At 41.9% G+C, this 22,770-nt stretch overlaps 1 protein-coding gene across 2 annotated transcripts in view; it reads right to left on the reverse strand.

Annotated features, from left to right (window-relative positions):
* Positions 1–352: 352 nt before the first annotated feature.
* LOC121444348 (protein Shroom4-like) overlaps positions 353–22,770 on the reverse strand; it is a 97,986-nt gene continuing 75,568 nt past the window's right edge. For both annotated transcript variants that reach the window (XM_041646165.1, XM_041646164.1), the window contains exons 5-8: positions 15,858–16,697; positions 11,015–11,195; positions 5,603–5,872; positions 353–4,691 (exon numbers count right to left, since the gene is read on the reverse strand). In XM_041646165.1, the coding sequence (XP_041502099.1) occupies positions 4,422–4,691; positions 5,603–5,872; positions 11,015–11,195; positions 15,858–16,697 (1,561 nt within the window). In that variant the 3' untranslated portion in view covers positions 353–4,421. The remainder of the gene's footprint in view (positions 4,692–5,602; positions 5,873–11,014; positions 11,196–15,857; positions 16,698–22,770) is intronic.

Raw genomic sequence — 22,770 nt, forward strand, 5'->3', positions numbered from 1 at the left:
AGGTGGATTGTTTTGCCAGGCCAAGTGTTACTGTGGCCTGAAGGATTCACAGCTGGGTAAAACTCGTGGTTATTTTTATCCTTCAGTAGTAGGAGTAGGAGTAGGTGTCTAAAAGCTAGTCCTCTAAGAAGGCTATTGCAGACTGCTGTTTTACTGGGAATAATGAATGGTACAGCATTAATACCATCCTTAGGGTGTCAGGCTATAAGTTTAAGACTATGGATAAGGCTCTGGCCATATAGCTATGTAGGGAAGACTATAGATAAGTAACCACATTTTTCTACTATTTTTCATCAGAATACTAGATAATTGATATTCCATAAGCAAAACATAAGAGACAGTCTCTGTTGTCCTTAGCACCTTTTATTGAAGTATGACCCTTGATGACAATATGGCAGGCATATCAATGTCAGCCAAGAGGGGAATGGTGGAGGACACAAACACACAAACAGTAAGAGTCAGAAAAATAATAGCATTGCATGGGATCGACAACTCCCCGAAATTGTACAGCAAACACTGATTCTTTATCTATATACACTGCCCCATGCCCCACCCCTTCTAAGAATTTAATCTTCAAATAATACCATATTCTGCCACAGAATTATTATTGGCAATGAGAGGGAGTTGCCAAGTTCCACATGGGTAGAAGTAGCCAGAAGTATACCCAACTTCTTCCATTTGAGGTTTGCTACTAGAAAAGCAGCACCCTCGGGGAAGGCTAGAGTTGAAGATGGAGTTCTGGTACCCCTTACACATCTTTTTTGGCACACGAAGTTAAGTGGCAAACAGAACTATGAACCCAGTCTCAAAAGAGGCTTTTTATGTTTTTACTCTCTTTCCTTTCCTATGCATCCAATTGCTCCCTTTTTAGGGCTTTAATTCCAGTATAGCTGTCTCATCCTCTAAGAGTCCTCTAAGAGTCTACTTGGGTATTTAATTTATATCTTGACTGAGTCTTCAATCATTTGACTTGAGGAGCATCTGTTATCTAGAGCCGGGGGATGGGGGGAGAATGGGTGGATGACAGCGATCTTGCAATGGCTCTCTTCTATCCATCACCTTGCTTTTCTATTATCCAGTGAGGTTTATGTAAGTTATTTGAAGGGAAAGAACGAAATACCAGTAACCTTTGGGTGGGTGTTGCCAATCTTATGACCTACTTTCATGCCGCTATCTCCTCAGGGGCCTTGGAGGATGGCTGATCCTAGAAACCAAGACCAGAGAGAGCTATCCCATGCCAAGTAGCACTGGCACTTTGCAGCAATGTTCCTCACTGTGGAGCGCCACAGCAGAAGAGGAGGGCATGCCAGTGTCAGTTGATTGAACTTTGCTACTCAGCTTATTTTTGAGGTTATCTTTCAAATACTTTGGAAACTCAGCCTTGTATTATGAATCCGACTCTACAAACTCTTGAGGTGAGACGAATGACAAAAATGAAAGTTAAGGCTTTGGCTGTAGTCCAGTGATATAGCACTTGTCCAGTATACACAAGGCCCTGGATCCCACTTCCAACAATGCTAAAACAACAAACACACACAAACCACAGTTAATAGTATTTTTGGTATCATATACTTAAGGTATAAGAAACATAACAAAGGCTAAAAATACCCAGCCTATGGCCATGATATCAAGCACAGTGACTGCTCCTGGTTCTACTATAGCCAAACAATCTTCAAAAGATAAAACACATAACTCTCATACATCTTCGAATGATACAACACATAACTCTCATCATCCTCGGATAAGACATCTGAACTGTTTTATCGATTGTCCTAGGGCCCATTATTAAAAGAAGGCAAGGTAAGTGTGGCCTCTATTCAAAGCATCTCCTCACCTCTCCCAATTTCCCTTTGGGTAAGTACTCAGCCATCCTGAATAGAACAGGCTAGAACAGCACAGCACTGCACTACATAGCCATTCCCTCACACCACAGCACTGCAGAGGACAGCACTTCACACCACAGCACTTCACGTGACAGCACTGCATAGCACTTCACATCATACTACAGCACTGCACAGCACTGCATAGCGCTTCACATCAAGCCACCCCACTGCACTTCACATCACAGCACTGCAGAGGACAGCACTTCACACCACAGCACTTCACGTGACAGCACTGCATAGCGCTTCACATCACAGCACTGCACAGCACTTCACATCATGCCACCCCACTGCACATCACATCACATCACAGCACTGCACTCCACAGCGCAGCACTGCACAGCTTTGTACAGCACTTCACATCACACCACAGCACAGTGCTGCACAGCATAGCACAGAATAGCGGCTACAGAGCTTCATGCTCAGTATAGATTTGGGGGTTATGCTTTAAACAGTTTGTAATCTTTCACTTGAGGGGAGAATGGCGGTACTGATATAGCAACAGTGGTTATTGTAGAGGCAGCAGTACTAAGAAACAAAAGCATACCCGGCAAACCACAGAAAAGGTTGCTACCCCTTAGAATACCCTGCAGGCCAAGATTCTCCCAAAGCTATCAGACACAGCGTGGAGATAATGGAAGAAGTGGCCAGTATTTGTAGCAGCAGTGAAGTTCCGTGGCAAATTCTTTGGTTGAATGAGGTAACATTACAGCTACAATGAACCTCCGAGGACCCTGAGGAACTCAGCAGTGATGTGGTGATGCCTGGGCTGGGTGGTTTGGGGCTTCTGTTGTATTGTTAGGGATAACATCAAGGACTGTACCCAGTTAGTAAGGAACAGAAGACTGAGCTAAATAAAAAGGCAGTTTGGTAGTGATTCCCCTCTTGCTATTGTCCTCCTGAATGCCTTTCCAGGACAGAAGCTGGCTACCAATGGCAGGTCTTGGCAAAAGCAACAGTTTCAGTTCTTTGTACATTAGTCTGTGGTTTTACCTTCCATTCTTTCAGTTTTCATGATCAACCACAGTTTGACGATATTACATGTAATATCATAGAGTTAAACTGATTAATTTTAAATTATGTGCCATTCTGAGTAGTGTGACAGGATTTTGCTCCATTCCACATGGATCATGAATCATTTATTTATCCAGTGTATCCATGCTATATAGGCTACCTCTCTTCAGTCACTTAGTCCCCTCAGTGACGAGATTAACAATTGTGGTAAATACAGGGTTTGGAACTAGCCAAGATTTCAGGCGTCCACCAGAGAGGATGCTTTAGCACACAGGCCCAGAAGATAAGGAGGGATACTGTATGTCTAGATCCTGGATGGATCATAATTTTCTCTGGAGCCTGGCCCTGGCTGAAAACTCTCACAGATTTGCTTGCTTGAGGCTCAGCACTGAAAAAGCAGTTGTTGAAAGAGTGCCGTCCACACTTACTCTCACGCATTCATGCGTCCTGCATTGTTCAGTCTTAGGAGAGTACTCTGGCTTCAAAAGGCAGTTAGAAATCATTGAATGAACTCTGTTCAGGAATGCTATGACCATCTAGACCGCAAGTAAGCACACAGCCAAGCTATGGTGGGGAAGCTGTGAGTTCAAGGGGAGAACTTTCTTGGACACTTGAAGCTATGGTAGGAAGAATTCAATGTCTGGACACTTGATTACTTAGCCAGGGTGGACTCAGGCTTATCTACAGAAAAGGTTTTCCTTCTGGCTAACCTCCCCCTCTCTAATGCATCTCTTCTTGCCTTGTGAAAGAGGAAAAAAGATAACATAAAAATAAATAAAATCAAAGACCATTTGAAATATAATAAGAACCCTCTTCCTCAATACTGAAGTTCTATCCAGAAGTCAGTTGCAATAGAAATATTAGAGAAGAAGAGAGTCAAGTCCTGGCACATGACTCCTGGAGATTCAGGGCAAGAAACGAAGTAGCAGGAAGGCCATAGCAACAACACTGTCAACTGTCAACTGTCAAGCTGTTGGGGAGGGTAGACATGGAAGTACTTTGTTGAAACCTGGGTTTTACTGGAAGGGAGGATGAATACATGGGTATACCCAACATTTGCTCCCCTTATGTGCAATCTCTCCTTCTGTGCCTCCTGCTGCCAATTTTGGGAGAGGGCCTGAAGCTGGTGTTAGGTGAATGCATTCAACTCAAGCAAATCTGTGGACAATAGCTAAGCTAGGTCACTAGCCCTAGGGAAGGGGGACATTGCAAGGCAGATTTGCACTGACCATGAAGAGGGTATGTGGCAAGGGAGAGGACTGAGTCTGTGACGTCTTTGGTGTCCTAGTACAGAGATGAAGGCACTTTAATGGTTCAATGGGCAGCGAAGGGCTCCCACTCACTGGGAAAGAGCATGGTAATACAACCACACCTTGCTGCAGCCCTGGGGCCGTCCCAGGCTCTCTTTGGGGGATGGCTGAAACCATCTGCTAAGTACTTTCTATATACTTGGCTAGTGCACCTGCTACTGGAGACTGAAAGCACTTTCCCCTGCAGCTGGGCAGGGGTGCAGGGGCACCCGCAGAATTAGAAATTGTTGGGCCCCAAGTTCAGGCTCTCTTTGAGGCATTTAAGTTGCTCTTCCCCAAGTTTAATCTTCTCCTCCAGCTCTCTCTGTTCAATGATGAGTGCAGACTTCATCTTCACAAAGTGCTGGTAATCTTGGAGCTGGTCCTGAGGCAGGTATCGGGAGACCATGCCGAACACCAGCTTCTCCCGGCGGTCCACGTGCTCCTTCAGCTCCTTGGCATCTGCCAGCTGGCTTGTCAGCTGCTGCTTCTTCTCTATCAGCACCAACTGGGGAAGCAGAGAACCAATTAAATGCTATCCCAATCCCCAGGCATCTGCACAGCAGTCTTCCACCAAGGAAGCACCTATGCATTCTGCTAATTAACCAGCCCTAGATTTCCTGTTCTGTAAGCATTTACATACAAAGCTCCCTTGCCTATAGCTCGAGAAAGGCAAGCACGACAGCACTTTGGGAAAGGGGGTGTGTGCAGTCACATCTTTCCATCTCTAAGGCTGCCTTTAAAGCATGGATCACCACTTGGTTTGGTATGGAGGAAGCCTCTCGCCAAGTTGAACTAAGTCCCTTCCATTTGCTGAACAAACACCACTGTGGTGATGGGTTCTGTATGGTGTCTCTGTGTGAGTGGACGTGAGTGGGGGTGTGTATTTGAAGGTGTGTGCACGTGTACGGGGCCTCTTACCCTGGATCAAAGCTCCTTGTATAGGGCAAGGTAATGGAGTTTAATTCAATAATAACAGAATGAAATAACCTATAAAATGGAGGGCCCCTTTGCAATTCTAAGGGGATCAGAGGCAAATTTACGCCTGCTGCTGCGGCTATTTCTGCTTCTGCTACCACCCCCACCCCTATCATTACCATCACCATCAATCACCACCACTAACAGCTAGCACTGATTCCATATGGACTCTGTTTTGGACACTATTTTATGCAATTAACTTGGATTATCTCAACCATCACATAAAACACATTAAGCAGGCTACATGCTTATTTCATTCTATAAATGAAGCAAGTAAGACAGAACAAGGCTAAGTAAGCTGCTTATAGTCACACAGCTAACCTGCAGAACATCTCGTGGTACTAAAAAGCCAATGCTCACACTCTTAATGCTGTTTTCTGGCTCCCTTAAAAGCTAAAGAGGCGTTTTTTGCAGCTACAGCCTCAGGAACAACATCTGTACCTTCTCCTGGCTGGTCTCTGAATCGATGCTGTTGAGAGCATTCTCTACCCGGGCCAGTCGTCCAGAGAGTGACAGCAACAGGTTGACCACTTTGTCCAGGTCCCCAATAAACAAATGATACTTTTCAAACTCATTGGATTTGCAGACAGCTTTTAAGTTGGCCTCTACCTCTTCTCCAAGGGCAGAATTGGCATTGATATCATCCTGGAGCCCTCGTTGGGCCTCCCGCAGGACAGAAAGTTTCCGGCCAATGCTTTCAATGAGCTGAATCTAAGGGAGTTAAACAGAAGACAAAAGGATGAACTTGGACTTCAACAGAAACAGATTTGGGCTTAGCAGAGCACACACCTGTATCCTGCACATGGATGGTGAAGGCAAGAATATTTCAACCTGGCCTATACACTGAGAACTTGTCTAAATGGTCAGACTAAAAATAGAAGGGGGAGGGAAGTTGGGATAGGGGAAGGAAAGACGGAATGGAGAATAAAGAGATAGAGTGAAACCTGAGCAACTGAAAAGCAATTCCAGGTTTCTGAGTTAGGTACCTTCCCTCCCTGTTTGATAGGAATTTCCATGTTACCACTAAAGCTCTTGGTATCAGATAAGCAGTACCCACGGACCAAGCCACATTGCAAAATGCAACTGAGACTATAATAAATGGGAGCTAGAGAGCTTCTGAGGCCCCAGATTGGAAAGAATTGTCATCAGATATTTGCTGATCACTTTATATGTTTTCCATTGGTGCTCATTACAGTGTGCTAGGTCCTGGCCCCCTTGGATCATTTTTGAGGCCTTTGAGTGAGAATGAAAATTCTGCAGTCACTATGACTCTGTTTGACCTCTAGATCTGCCAATTTCTATCTGAAGGACCTGAATGATTTGACTTAATTGAGCTTCACTTTCTCTCTTTGCAGAAGGATGGTAGGTAAGTGTTACGTTCATTACACTGAGTGGTAATGATTCAATAATAATTCATATGACTTAGCACAGAAAGTGTTCAATAAAAGGTAGGCCATTGTTATTATTATTGTCCAATATGACCCATTACCTCCACTCTCCGGACCCATTACCTCCACTCTCCGGAACCATTCGGGTTTAGCTCTCCACTTCACGATATTCACAACCCCCATTCTTAACTTTCTGAATTGATTCTGTAGCTCCATTTGCTCAGTTTCTCTGCAGTGGGCTATTCCTGTTCTTTCTCCAAGGCCCAGCTTTGCTCCCACCCTTTCTAGGGAAAAACCTCTTCTAGAAGTCATCTCTGAGTGGCCTCTTTCTTTTTGGAGCTTTGAAATATTTTACTGTTAGGGGTATAGCTCAGTCATACAGTTCCTAACACACATAAGATACTGACTTCCATACCTTGAACTGCAAACAAGCAAACAGAAACCTCCAAACAAAGTAAAACAAAACTTCTAGAATCAGACTTTACAGTGTGTGGTGGTTTGAATAGGAACGGCCCCCATAGGCTCATATATTTGAATGCTTGGTCATTAGGGAGTTGTACTAATTGAGAGGGATTAGAAGGCACGGGCTGGTTGGAGTAGGTGTGGCCTTCTTGGAGAAAATGTGTCACTGGGGGTGGGCTTTGAGGTTTCAAAAGCTTAAGCCAGGCCCAGTGTCTCTCTCTTCCTATGGATCTTCCTATGCATCTCTATGCCTATGGATCCAGATGTAAAACTGTCATCTGTAATGTCTGCCTGTCTTGTTGCCATGATGATAATGGAATAAACCTCTAAAACAATGAGCAAGTCCCAATTAAATGCTTCTCTTTATCAGAGTGCCTGTGGTCCTAGTGTCTCTTCACAGCAATAGAATAGTGACTAAGACACAGTGTAATTTTAACTTGTTCTAATTCTATTTCATGAGTGCAAGTCCAATCTCTTACTGTTTATTATGTTTCTCCAGGGAAGCACCTCCTATGTGCTAAGTTTTGTTGTGTGTTTTGTGTGATGAAATGCCCATGCAAAACAGCTTAAAGGAAGAAGAGAAGAATGGTGCACTTTGGCTCGTGGTCTCAGAGTTTCAGTTCATTGTGGCAGCCAGGAGCACAAGAGTGAGAGCCTATACTATAGGTTTGCCTGCCCTCACCCCTTTATTACATCTGGGTCCCCAGCCTATCGGATGGTGGCATCCCCAAATTCTGGGCGTGTGTTCACTCACCCTTTGCTAATCATCTGTGGAAATGCCTTCCAGAACTCCCAGAGGCCTGCTTTGCAGTCTCCAGGCACCTATCGATCTAATCAACTCGACAAAATTAAACACCACAGCCTAATCCTCTAATTTCCAGCAGTAATCAGTTGTGTGACTGCACTCACCAGAAGTCAATGGAGTAGAGTGGAATTTGAGTCATATAAACTGCTAGATACCAATCGTGCCTTCTACAAACTCAGAAACTTTGGATACAAAGTTTTCTTCTGTATCTATTAACTAGAGCAGTCTACTTTTGTCCAGGGCGCTGTGACAGTTGATAGTAAACATGATCGCAGAAGCAAACTATTTACTGCTGTGTCTGAGATAGTAAATGCCAAGCGCACATTTATTTGTGTTATTGTTATCATAAACATTATCATTACTATTATTATAAGGAAGTCAGGAATATATATCTAGGGGTTGGAGAGATGCATCAGTGGTTGAAATGCTTGCATGCAAGTATGTTGCGGGAGCTCCTCCCGCTCCTTCAGCCAATAGCCGCTGAGATACCAGCCCATTGGGGCGTGGTCTCTCTTCCTTTAAAAAAGCAGCCACTTCCCTCTCCTCTCTCTCTTACTTCCTGCACAAAAGAAGCCAGGCACAGCAGAATGTATCTGTAACCCTGACACTGGGGGATGATGAAAAAAGAGGGATTCCCAGAGTTCATTGATGAGCTAGTCTAGCCAATCACTAAGCTCCAAGTTTAGTGAGTGCAACTTTCTTAAAAAGAATAAGGTAAGAAACAACAGAATGAGAAACCCAGTGTTGACCTTCAGGCTACACATGCACATGTACACAAACATATATGTGTGCAAACATAACATCCTGGTGCAGATAAATACCAGAACGAGTACGAGTGAGCTAGGTAGGAAGCAAGAGGGAGTAAGCGCAAGTAGGTGAGTGAGTGAGTGAGTGGGGAGGGAGGGAGGGAGAGAGACAGAGAGAAGACCTTGTTTAACTAAGAGGTTCTGAATGGCATGATGCTATCTATCCTGGTTGCCTACAGATTTTGTAGCCAGTATTGCATTGTGGTTAAGATCATAGACTCTAGCAACAGATTGTTTTGAATGTCACAAAGTAGTGGTCTGACCTGTAATACATTATTCAACCTCTGTGGACTTCAACTTCTCTACGGGAAAACGTAGATAACAATAACACCCACATCACAGAGTGGTTGTAAGAATTAAATGAACTAGTACATGTTGAGGATAGTATCATATACACAGGAAGTAAGTTCCACTCAGTGTATGATTTATGATTATTGTAGTTTAAGCTTCTGGGATGGGTAGGTTTGGAGTGTTCCTTTCTAACAGTTCATTTGGAATTGTTGAAGGTGATCAAGACTAAGAGGTTCCAAAGCCTGCTGTCAAAAAAAGTCAGGGAATCATCATGTTTGTGCTTGGACGTGTGGGAAAGATCAGCAAACCTGCCAAGAACTGGGAGCCCAGGATAGGAATGAGGAAACATAACTAGGTTTCAAAACATCCTCGATTATTTTGTCACCTCCCATTCTCTCATACAGAAGTCAATGTCAGTGTCAAAGGATTTTCACTGACTCACCGGGGATGCCAACCCTTTGGGGACTGAGGAAAGAATGAAGATGGAGGGAGGGAGCACTTTGCTTTTCAGTACCTGGGTTCTGTAGCCTGAACCGTCAGCCTGGGGAAGGTGTATTGTACGCACTGGAGGAAGCTGGCCAGTCATTACAGGCTCAGCCAGAGCTGAGCTGTTTTCCTGGAACACTGCAAACTGACGACCTTCCTCCCCTTTCTTCCTAACACACAAACACTGCCCTGCCCCACCTGCAGCCATTGCAAATGACTCTCTGCTATTCTGTCCTTTGCCATTTCCAGTCATCTTTCTTCATTATCTTTGTCCCTGGAAAGTCCTGGCCTTGAGTAAGCAAGGAGCAGCTCTGCCATGTTCAAGAAACATAGACTCCAAGGAAGAGCATCTGGATCAATAAAATCAGATACTTCTATGGTCCAATTATTTCCCTGACATTTTGCTTCAGATGGGAAAATGGAAGGAGGGCTTCTGAAAATGGCCTTATGTTTTCCTACAGGTCATGTCCTGAAAGAGAAATATGGGCAGAAGAGCAATTTACATTGAGTTCACATGTCCACAAAATGGCAAATTGGGGCCTTTGAGGTTGCTATGACAACTCTATTTGCTTATGAGATAAAATAGGTAAGTGCAAGGGGGGTAAAATGATTCCAGGAACTTGATTAAAAAACTGGGCTACTGGTACTTAGAGGAAGAAAGGGAGACTTGGAACAACAACAACAACATCCCCATTTACCTATTTTGTATTTTCAAGAGATAATTGACCATCATTGCAAATAAATAATAGTCTTTCAGCCTATAATTTCTCCTTAGTCAGTCTGTTCTCTCTCCCAGAAACTTACAGAGAATACGAATTAATGGCACTACCATTGGCCAGAGCTCTGATGTGCCTTAGGCAGTGACTTAGGTTGCTTAATTCAAAAGGACAGAATGGGAGAGCAGAGATGCAGTTCTGCCTTTGAGTCCAGGACTCATTTAGTATGTAACCTTGGAAAAGGTAGTCCCTTTAACTGGTTACAAAAACAGTGGGGGCGATAGTAATACTTATCTGGCAGGGCTAGGGCTGTAACTCAGTGGGAAAACACTGCCCTAGCAAGTGCAAGGCTCTGGGTTCAGCCCTAGCACTACAAAAGAAAGAAAGTGTGGGAGGAGGGAGGTAGGGAAGAAGGGGAGGCAGAGTGAGGCAAGGAAGGAGGGAGGAATGGAGGGGAGGAAGGGAGGTTGACTGGAGATGCAGCTCAGTGCAAAATGCTTTGCTAACACATGCTAGGCCCCAGTGTCAGTCCCAAATACTTTAAAAATTTCCACTGAGACTCTTTGAGGTTGAGCATTTAGATCAGCAGCAGAGCACCAGTGCAGACCACATAAGGTCCTGGGTTCAATCTCCAGTGACAGACAGACAGACAATCAGAGAGACAAACAGATACACACACACACACCCCTCCCACACCGCTGTAGCAGGGTGGTTCTAAGGACTAGAGAGATAACAATTAGTGCTACTACTGTTGATCAGAGAATTAACTACGGGAAGGCTGTTTGATTTCCATACTGAAACACAGGCATGAAAGACATGCTAGAAGGTGTGGAAGGGCTAGTTGTTCTTCAGATACTGAGCTAAATGCTGGAAATCTTTGGGCTATATGAAAGTCTTACCTTTTTTTGAGCCAGTTCATAGTCAACTCCCTCCTCTCCCAGGCCTGCCTCTGCCATCTCGGGCTGCTCTTTTAATTTATTCAGCAGTTCTGCCTTGGCCACAGAGATATTATAATATGCTGAGTAAGAGGTAGAGATTCCTGGGCCCCCTGGAGGAGGTGAGAGGTGCTGAAACTCTTGTCTGTGGAAACAAAAGGGAACCATTTGAGCACTTTGTTCAGAGACCACTGATGTTTCGCCTTTCTTGGTTTTCTCTACCTGTAACATTTGACACCACTTCCCCTAGCTATTATAAAATGGACCAGAAGGCACTGTTAAAAGATGAACAGGTCACATGGAGGCTATCTAAAAGCAATGACAAACTTGTAGACAGTCTGTTTCCATATCCTTCTATGTGCCTGCCCTTAGGAGCTCAAAAGACATTTTTATCATTTGGCTCAGTCATTAACACACCATTAAAACAAAGAACATAGAAGACCTCCAAGATTAGTTCACAACCTTCAGGGAGGGATTGGGATGAATAAATGTGATCCTTTTGTCTGGTAACCTCTCCTCTGCCTAAGTGCAGCCCCTACTTGGCCCCGCTCTACCTAATCTGCTTGATTACAAAGGTACCCCATGGCTTTCCTCATACTCATTTCTTTTATCCTATTGCTACTCCTGCTTGAAATGGTCACCCCACTATTGATTTCCCATAGCGAAGAGGTCACCTGTGACCTCAGCCATGGCCACTATTTGGAAGGCAGGGATTAGTATCCCTGCCAAAAACTTCTCAGGGTCCATCCCATCTCTCACAGGCTCTTCTGACGCTGCCTCTTGTAGGGCAGCCCTTTGGCCTGAGAAGGGGCAGCATCCCTCCACTTCCAGAATATTCTTACTGGCCCAAGCCCCCTGCATGGTTGCAGAGAGAAATGGGGAGAGAATGAAGCCAGCGATACCAGGGGCTTGAAAAGTATAGCGGCAGAGCCTATTGCCTTGGGGTTACTGAAGCAGGAAGGTACATAGTGGTGCTTCACAGAGCCCCAGCCAGAGAAAGAGAATTTTTCCTTAGGAAAGAAGTAGTTCTGGCTCCTCTCTGGCTTGGACTTAGACTCTTCTGATAATAAGCCTTCTTGTCTAGTGGGAAAAGTGGGAAAGTGAAGGCTATTATGTCAGGTTTCAGTAATGAAGGGGTGAACAATTCTGCCCAGGGTTTATGCAAGGGAAAAGCCTACACTCACAATAGTGCTGTGTGTACGTTTGTATATATGCATGTACATAGGTATGTATATATGCATATATACACGTATATAGCAATATACATATACATATGTATGTACACACATATTCCCTTTGCCTAGCAGCTCCTCCTACCATCCACCTGTCTGCGTCACTAGCCCTTTCTAACCTCTAGCTGTTTGAGAGGGAAAGTAAGAGAAACTCATTAGTCATTTTTGCAGCTATTTGTAGCTCTTAGATAAAGGTCAAATATAATAGCTAAAAAGGCTCCACAGCTATTTACTGATTCATGCTATGCTGTCTCTTAATTCATCACACAAAGGCAACCTGGGCATGCCAATAATCCTCACTCTAGAGGCACTTTCTTAACACGGAGGGTTTCAAACTTAGAACTATTATATTAATACACACACAGATACACACACACACACACACACACACACACACACACTTCTTGTTATACCCCAGAAACTGTCCCAAGACAGGTAACACACATGTGCACAGCACACACATGTGCACATATGGACACTCACAACTGAATGCTTATCGTAACCACTTTACAGACAGAAAACATGAAGAACCAAGAGGGAACATTATATTCCCTAGGTGAGCAGCCAGTAAAGTGTACACCAATGATTTTCCCTTCGGCCCTGACTCCACATCTGTGCGTTTATCCTCTATTTTCTGTGATGACGACAAATGAACGGCTCGATACTCTACAAACTCCAGATTGTAAGGAACTTTTGAGCTGGACTATTCCTCTGATATCAGAGAAGAGAGACTATTATGGAGGGAATGCAAAGAAATGAGCTTTGAGAACTCCTGTCTATAAATTTATGGTACATATCAATTTCCTGGGTCAGAGAGTGTAACAATCCAAACTCAGGTGCTACGTGGAAAGTCAGTTTGTTGGCCAGCACAGCCCTGCACAACGTTACAGTGGATCGTATGAAGCACTGTACTCCAGGGTTCTTTTCCTCATTACCCTCATGAATAGGGAAGGCATTGCAAGAAATCTATAAGAACCTAATCTGAATTTGAAAGTAAACATTACATATAAGATCAGAACTGTCCATTGAGCACTGAGAGAACGTGCTTAGAGTTTGCAGCACAAACCAGATCTACACTGGAATCAGTTATTAGCCTGGAGCAACGACTGATTATTCCCACCACTTCCTCCCATACATGCTAGAGAATTTGTAACTAAACAGTAAATGTGTGGTAATGATACTGTGGCTTAGCATGGCTGAAATTTGGACATCTTTATTTGCTTTTCACATTGCAAACCTTAAACATCTACTGGCCTCAACACTCTCTATCTTAGACTTTCCTAGAGTCTGAAGAGAACTGCCGGGACCGACGATACTGAGATGATGCTGTGCGCTATGAGTTGGACTGCCTGCGATCTTGTGAGAAAGTTAGTTTCTCTCTTAGCTTCACTTTTCTCATCTGAAAGGTAGAGGGGAGTAGTTATAACTCTCCACTAGGTTCGTTAGGGGAGACTAAATCAATGTCCAAATAAACCCATCCTAAATGAAAACTACTTAGACTATACCTAACCTTCCAAAGCATACAGCTTAGCAGAGCACATTGTAGAGTAGCAGTCATTTCTCTCATTTGCTGACTGCCTCTGCTGCTCCTCAGTACCACTAAAGGTTGCTGTGAGACCCTTACTAGCTTAGGAAAAGGCCAACCTCCCCACCTTCAAATGCCACTTCTACTGAGTGCATGTTGCTTTGCCATCATTGTAAACCCTAAGAACGAGCATATCACATGTCAGGAATGATCTGTTCATGAAAATACTTAAAATCGGGCTCAGCACACAGTAAACAGGTGAAGAAACTTCACCTAGGATGGAACTGATGCTCTTCCTTAAATTTTTATCACCAGAAGAAACATTTAGAATTGATTTTTGCAGCTAGAAGCCAAGGTTAGGTGCAAATGAATGTATTCCCTTGCATCCTATAATTTCTTACAAACAAATCACTGGAGCAGGTTATACGATGTTTAGAAACAGTGATTTCCTTCTCAGTGGCTCAGGTGTCAGGACAATAAAGAGTCATAGAACTAGACCTGCTACTTCTGGTATACATTACCCGGTAAGAGAGAAGATGGAAGAACAAGATCTTTTGGAGAGAGGCTGCACAATGTGACGGAGAAGGAGAAGAGGAGGAGGAAGCAGGGAGGGGGAGGAGGACGATGAGGAGGAGGACGTGGACGACGAGGACAAGGATGCTGCAGCAGGTGCAGCTGCCTGGATTTAGAGGCAGATAGATCTGGATTTGAGTCTTTGCTGCACAATACTGAATTAATTAGTCCCTTATTTTGCTCAACTTCAGCTACCTCATTTGTCAAATGGGGATGATAATGGCCAACAGAGATGTTGGGAAGAATAACTTAAATAATGTACATTAAATGTCAGGCAGTGTCTGGCACATAGTAAGTGCCTAATTGAAAACTTATTTGATTATCTATTTAGCCTTTGAAATATTAGTTCAATGCCTACTATCTGCCAGGTAACCTTTCAATCTTCCAGCTGTAATACATAACAAGCACAACGCAGCTAGTTTCTGCAACATATTTTCCAGTTGAGAAGGAGCCACATGTGGTCTGCTAAGGGCTTCTCACAGAGCCCAGGAGCTGGGATCTATAAATGCTTTCCTTATGGCACCTCAGAGAACTGCTCAATCAGTGCCAGATAACCAAGTAACAAGATTAGCCTGTCCATAAAAGTCACATAAACAAGGTATTTCTAATAGCAACCACTCTCAGGCAAGGTCCTGCTATAAAAGGATTTAAAGAAAACAATTAGGGGACACCTGCCTGCTCATCCCCAGTGGAGTTTTGCAAGTGGGAATGGAGAGCTAAGAGGCCAAACACGGAGCAATGGAGATCATGAACACACACACACACACACACACACACACACACACACACACACACACGCACGCACGCACGCATGCACGCACACACACACACACACACACACAGTGATGCACAGATGAACACTCACATAGAAGTCAGTGGCAGCCCACAATCCTGTTTTGATCTCTCAGCCCAGCCAGCTAGCCCTGTCAACTGCTGCCTAATGTCTGGCAAAGCAAATCTGCAGAAGCAGGAGAACAAGAGGGAGAAGGAAGTGGAAGGGACAAAGAATGCCCTTGGCTGTTTAAGGAACCATCAGAGCATCTAGTTCAGCAACATCTTTCTTCTGGGGCTGGGGGAATGATTCAGAGCCCCAGGCTACTTTGCTAGAGCAGGTAGGAGCCAGGCTTTAGAAAAGGCCGAGGACAAGCCAAGAATGGCTTATGCTTTTGTGACTGGGGGTCAGATATTGGTGTATACCTTAAAGATCCATTGAGAAGCAATAGCATATTTTCTTAATGATAGGGATAAAACCTTGAACTTCATTTCCTGAGCACCTACTATGCCCCAAGTATCTGTTGATGTCCTTTACATGCAATTTGTTAATAGTCAGAACCTGGTAGAACAGGTACATTATCTTTCACACCTGTTTTCCAGGTAAGACGATCAGTGTTATACAGTTGCTAACTAACAGAGGTGAAATCTAATTCATGTTGCTGGCTGCCTTTCCTGGGACCCATTGTCTTTCCCAAACACTTACTTTGGGGTCACAGTGGCTTCCTGCTCAGTTGTCCTCCACAATCCACGAGCGCCATAATAGCAAGGAGGTTGAGCTTTCTCAGGCTGGGCTCCAGTGTGGCCCCTTACAGGAGGCACAAAATCACTGGGATGACGAGCAAAGACCTCTTGCTCTGGGAGACTCTGTGAGGACTGCCTTGAGGCCTCCAGGTGGCCCACCTTCAGGGGTTGTGGCTGTTCCAGGCCCTCATCTGGATTAGGGGCATGGGAACCAGTGGTTTCGGAACTAAAATACTGGGGTGGTAGGTCCTCTTCTTTCCGTCCCTCCTCCTCCTGCTCTTGCTCCTTCTTCTCATCTACTTCCTCATCACACCTCTGCTGCTGCTGCTGTTGCTGTTGCTGCTGCTGTTGTTGTTGCTGTTGCTGCTGCTGTTGTTGTTGCTGCTGCTGTTTCTGCTGCTGCTGGGCTGCACGGAAAAGCCTATATTTTTCCCAGTTGGGAGGAGGAGGGCGAGGGGGAGGGAAAGCCTTCTTTCGGGCCCCAAGGAGTTCTGGCTGAGTCTCACTGCCTTTAGTAAATGGCTCCCTCTGAGGCATGCCCCAGGCCCGGGGGTTTGGAGGTTCCAAGCTGATGTGACTCTCTGAAAAGGCTCGGTTTCGCAGTGGGCGGGGAATGGAGGCAACAGAACTCCCATCTTCATAAACTGAAGATTCCTCTGCTTTGTTCAAGGCGAGTTTGAAGTCTCCAAGGAGGTCAAGAGATGAGATTGCTTGGTAGTTTGACAAGTCCAGTGCTGGGTTTTCAAGGCAAGGGTGGAAGGGAGTAGACCATGAAAAGCTGGCCTTAGAATGAGCCATTTCCCTACAAAACAACAGAGAAGCATTGACCAAGAGAAGCATGTGGTAGATAGGCCCATATTTCGGATGACATCATGTCCACAAAGTTAAAATGACTACAAAACTCTAATAGATGTAGTAAGTGCAATGGCCATGGTGATAAGAATATAATTATGAATACAGCAAACACATTTTGTGCATAAACTAAGTACTAAACACTAGTGTATTGGTTCTCAACCTTCCAAATGCTGTGGCCCTTTAATACAGACCCCTTAATACATGTGGTGGTGACCCCCAATCATTAAAACTATTTTGTTGCTATTTCATAACTGTAATTTTGCCACTGTTAGGAATTGTAATGTAAATATCTGACATGCAGGAAATCTAAGATGGGGACCCTGAAAGGGTCCCAACTCAGGCTGAGAACTAAGACACTAGTGTACACTTTCAGTGCTTTCTATGTTCAAACTTATTTGCTCATTATAATACACCTAGGAGGTAGTTCTTACAGGTTGGATTTTAGAGTTTGGGAAAATGAGACATTGTTAGGATAAGTAACTTGTCCAGGGTTATAAAGGTTATGAGGTAGAGCTGGGATTTGAACTTGAACTGTTTAGCCAAAGTCAAAAATAAACACATAGCACCCCGACCTATTTATGGCACTCAGCCTGGAAATGCAATAATCTAGGACTTACAATCGTGGTTTTCCTGCTTTATTTGATTTCTCTCTCTTGTTTTACTACGCAGGTTTCTAGTGCTTAGAATTTGATTTCTCTCTCTTGTTTTACTACGCAGGTTTCTAGTGCTTAGAAATGTACAGTGATTTCCATAATGAATGCCCGTGGCGCCGCTTACTACCCAGAATCAGCACAATTTGATACTTTACTATGAAAAGTGCACGAGGTTTTCTTGTATCTCACTCCCCACTTCCATTCTCCTACTGCCTATTTGATGCAAGATAGATTAGAAATGAACTACATATAACTTCCCTGTTCTTACATGTGTGCTAAGAGTACTAAGTTATTCACAAGGATCTACCACTTTTGCTTAAAAATATTTTCTTCTGATCACATCACAATCTGAAATTTCAAAAAGAACCGTTAAATTATAGGCTTTTCTGAAAACTAACTTTAAAAAGTAGACAAACTATTCTGCTATCCAAAAATTGAGGATGGGATAAAGATGAGTTAATAACATGAGCAAATATGAACTCATATGAACTCAAAGAGACTGAGGCAGCAAGCACAGGGCATGGACAGGTCTGTACTAGGTCTTCCCTGCGTACACACACACACACACACACACACACACACACACACACAGCTTCCAGTTTAGTGTTTTTATGAGATTCCTGAGTGTGAGAAATGACTCTTGTGCCTTCTATTGGACTCTTTTCCTTCTATTTGTTTGTCTTATCCAACTTTGCTATGAGTGTTTTTGTTTTATCTAATATTTTATTTTGTTATATTAAAGTGAGTGAGTGAGTGTAAATCTAGACACACTGTAAGGCTAACAGCTGAACTGTCACACCTACTGGAACACTCACTGGGTATGTCAACCACTCTAGGGCAGGCATCATGGTCAGGGGCAGTTGACCAACATGTAATGGACTCCATAGTTTTGTTGTGTGATTTCATTTGGCTATAGTTTTTTTGTGTGTGTGTGTGTGGTAGCATGGTTTATTTTTCTTGGTTTTGTTGTTATATTGGGTTTTTGTTTGTTATTTTGAAAAATAATTTAAAGTTGGGTGGGTAGGAAGGAGGAGAGGATCTTGAAAAACTTCGGAGAGGGGAAGAATATGACCAAAATATACTCAAAATTATATATATATATATATATATACATATATGTATATATATAAAGGATAAGCAAGCATCTTATGAAACAACTGTAAGTAAAAGTATGTTATTAATTAACAGAACCAACCAGTAAATTTAGAAATAAAGTAAACTAATCAAGCATGGTGACACACACCTTTAACCCCAGTACTCAAGAGGCAGAGCAATGGATCTCTGTGAGTTTGAGGCCAACTTGGTTTACATAGTAAATTTCAGGATAATCAGGGTTAAATATACTACAGATTTCCTGTCTTGAAAACAAGAAATAAGGTAGACTATAAAAACATCATCTACATAAAACATTATAAACAAGGAGATAAAAATTATTCAGTAAATCTCTTGAGACAACTTTTGATCGGTGCTATACATGTGTATAAATACTTAATATTTTATGTTATATATTCATATAAGAAAAATTTTGAAATTTAAAATATGATCTTTTGTATGGAAAAATAATACTTTTAAGTTATAAAAGATAATCTCAAAGGACAAAGTCCAGTTTTATTTGAATATTTGTAAAATATCAGACTTGTATATGGTGAGATTTGTCAAAATGAAATGACTCTCTTCAGCTGATTATAAAGAGGCAAGCTCCTTAGACTTATGATCTGCTTTCCTATGGTAGCCTGCGAGCAATCAACATCATGCTGCGTCCTGCCTACTGCCAGGAACTTCCAAGGGTTCAATTATCAGCAGAGAGACTATGCATTCAACAGACATGATGATGGCTGGGACTATTTCTTTAAAAATAACAGTATACATAGTGCTAACCAAGCTGAGATAAAATGGGAACAAACCATCATTCCCCTCATCACTAGTTCCCACATGGATCAAAAGTTCATGCCCACTTATCTTCACTCTGCAGGAGCCTACCTGGAGACTCCTCATGCACAAATTATCCAACCTAGCATATCCTCTCCAGGAATAAAAAGAAAAGAAAAAGTAGTGAGTGGACAGCAAAAGGATGACCAATATATATCAGGTAGAGGGGGCCTTGCTGATTATTATTATTTTATTATTCTTAATTACTCCGATTTTAGTTTGCATTCATTCCTCTCCCAAAGGAACACCGCCACAGTGCTAACAACTGGAATATATGATAAAGATCTAATTACACTAATTCTTTCCCTTTTCCCTCCTTTCTCTTTAGGTATGAGCACATGCATATATGTATATGCCCCCCACTGTGTGTGTATGTGCGTGCATGTGTGTGTATGTGTGTGTGTGTGTGTGTGTGTGAGAGAGAGAGAGAGAGAGAGAGAGAGGAAGTAAGTCTTGTTACATAGTCTAGGCTAGCTTTGAACTTTAAATCCTCCTTTGTTAGCCACATAAGAACAACATTAAAGGCATATCTTGTTATACCCACAAGTCCTGAATATTTATGTAAAAAAAACCACAATCAAACATCATAAGCAAACTGTAGACAATGTAAAGGCAAACAAAGTCAGAAACAAATGTAAGACTGTTTCAACTTACAAGTTAAATAAGAGAAAACACTAACAAAGACTACATTTTCTCTTCAGGATCCCATTGAATATTTTTTAATTGCCTATATATGAACCAGAGGCAGTACAAACCACATTCTCAAATCATAATTGAGTATTACTGGAAGTTAATTCCAAACCTGAAATATGAAAATGTATAGTATATAGAAGACAAGCAGGAAAAGTTTTGCACTTCAGCTAAAGAAGAAATCTGGAACTGAGAACATCTAGAAATCATCCGAAGCCAGAGGATATGCTTCACTAAAGTGGTAGCTCAAGGAAAGTTTACAGCTCTCAACACTTAGCTTAGAAGATGACCTGGGAACACACAGCTCTAAATGGAATGTCTCCATCAAATCCTTCCCCTCAGATCTCAGGGAATCTCGTGGAAGAGGAGTCAGAAAGAGGAGCCAGAAGGGATGGAGGACACCAGGAGATCCCGGTCCACTAAATCAACATGATCAAAGCTCATATGAACTCAGAGACCGAAGCAGCAACCACAGGGCCTGCATGGATCTACACCAGGGCCTCTGTGTATATATTACAGCTTTCAGTTAGGTTAGTGTTTTTATGGGACTCCTGACTTCTTCTGTCTCTTGTGCCTTATCTTGGACTTTTTCCTTCTGTTGGTTTGTCTCATTCAACATCTATGTGATAGTTTTTTTTTTATCTCAGTATATTTTAGTTTGTCATGTTTTGCTGTTATCGCTTAGATTCCTGTTCTTTTTTAATGAGAGACAGAAAAGGAGTGGATCCAGAGGGGAGAAGTGGGAAGGAACCTGGAGGAGTAGAGGGAAGGGAAACTATAATCAGGATATATTGTGTGAGAGAAGAACCTATTTTCTATAAAAGGGAAAAAGATAACACCAAAGTAAAATAAATGAATTAAGTACTCAATCAACAAATTCTTTAAAAAAAATCCAAAATTAATCCAAAGCAGAAAAGTATTTTAAAAAATAGCAGAAATAAATAGAGTAGAAAATAAATTATATAACTAATAATGAAAGATAAAAACGGAGGGGTTTATGAAAGGGTTTGGAAGAAGGAAAAATAAGGGGAATTATATAATTATATTAAAATCTCAAAAACAAAAAAAATTAAATTTTGAAAAGAAAAATGAAAGAGTAAAATTGACAAATAATTTACTAGTCAGATAGAATACTCCCGATTGCTTTATATTGCTAACAGACAATATAAACATTTCTCATTCTTTATAGCCTTAAGTCATGAATCAAAAGTAAATTACAGAATTCAAAAGGAGAAATAAGTATAGATACACAATGAATGAAAACAGTAAAAAAAAACCTTTTGATATAACAATTTGGAAAACTTCGGACAATTTCCTGAGAAACCACCAACTGCCAACATTGACTGACTGGAAAAGAAACTATAGTTATCATAGGGAAAAACTCAAAGTAATTAACCAAAAGCACACAAATCACACAGTTTTATATTGTTATGCCAACCTTTAACGAACATACAACACTAATAAAATATACACTTTCAAGACTCTGAAATCTAGGGACGATAGAAGGGATTCAATTCCAACGAGAAGGAAATATAGAAAGAAACAGTAGAGACAAGTCTTTTTTAAGAACGTATACACAAAAACTTAAAGTGTTAGTGAAGAGAATCCAGGAGGATGTTAAAAAATACTACACCATAAACATGCAAGCTCATCTTAGAAATTAAAATTTCATTTAGTATTAGAAACTCTATTCATATAATTGACAATACTAATAAATCAAAAGATAAATGTTATAAAACAGCTTTCTTGACCTAAAACATATTTGGTCACAATTATCAAACCTGACTTAAAAAGCAACTATCAGGAAAAATGTAGCTAGCTCTGTAAAGTTAGCATTGTTGTTATACCTAGGGCTTCATGCATGTCAGACAAATGCTATGCACCTAGCTCAGCAAAACAGTAAAGACATTTCTATAAAAATTGAAAAAAAAGAAACTGCCTATTTTCCCAACTAGTACTTAATATTATTTTGAAAATGCTATATATGAGATTTGACATGATGGATATGTAAACAGTGGAAGGTGGTATTATGCATAGATGATAGAATTTATCTGAAAATTCATGATAATTGAAAATGTAATACTAACAGTAAGAAAATTCAGTTAAGTATCAAGGTATAAAAGGAATATATAGAAACCCACAATTTTCTTATGCATGCAACAATCAGAAAATATAATGGAGGGTAAGATCAGGTTTGGCACAGCAATTAAAAAGATAAAATATCTATAAATAAACCTAAACAAGAAATACCTATGACCTATATGCAGAAAACTTTCAAAACTCTAATGAGGGACGTAAAACAAGATGTACATCAATGAAAACCCATATACTTTCCTAGAAAGGATAACTCTACACTGTAAAGACATTAAGTCTACCCAAATTAATATAGAAATTTAATGAGTCCAATAAAATTGTCAGCAGAAGGGATTTTTGATTATTCTAAATATTATCTTAGAAAATAAAATTGTGATGATTACCATGAGCAGTAAGTAGCAAGAAGCTGTGAGGGAGAAGGACTGTTACCAACTGTGGAATGTGCTTTGAAGTTACAGTGAATAAGGTAGTCTCACAGATAGAAAGGTGAACTCATGGCATAAACTAAAGAATACTGGCAGCAAGTGCAGCACCTGTAATCCCAGCACTTAGGATGGAGGCTGAGACAGGTCGACTTCCACAAGTCCAAGGCCAGCCTGGGGGGCACAGCAAGACTCTGTCTCTAAATATTTAATCAGGCAATAAAAATGTCAA

This window comes from Microtus oregoni, unplaced genomic scaffold, assembly GCF_018167655.1.
Source record: "Microtus oregoni isolate MIOR12 unplaced genomic scaffold, Mior012 000121F_001, whole genome shotgun sequence".
NCBI classification, from domain to species: Eukaryota; Metazoa; Chordata; class Mammalia; order Rodentia; family Cricetidae; genus Microtus; species Microtus oregoni.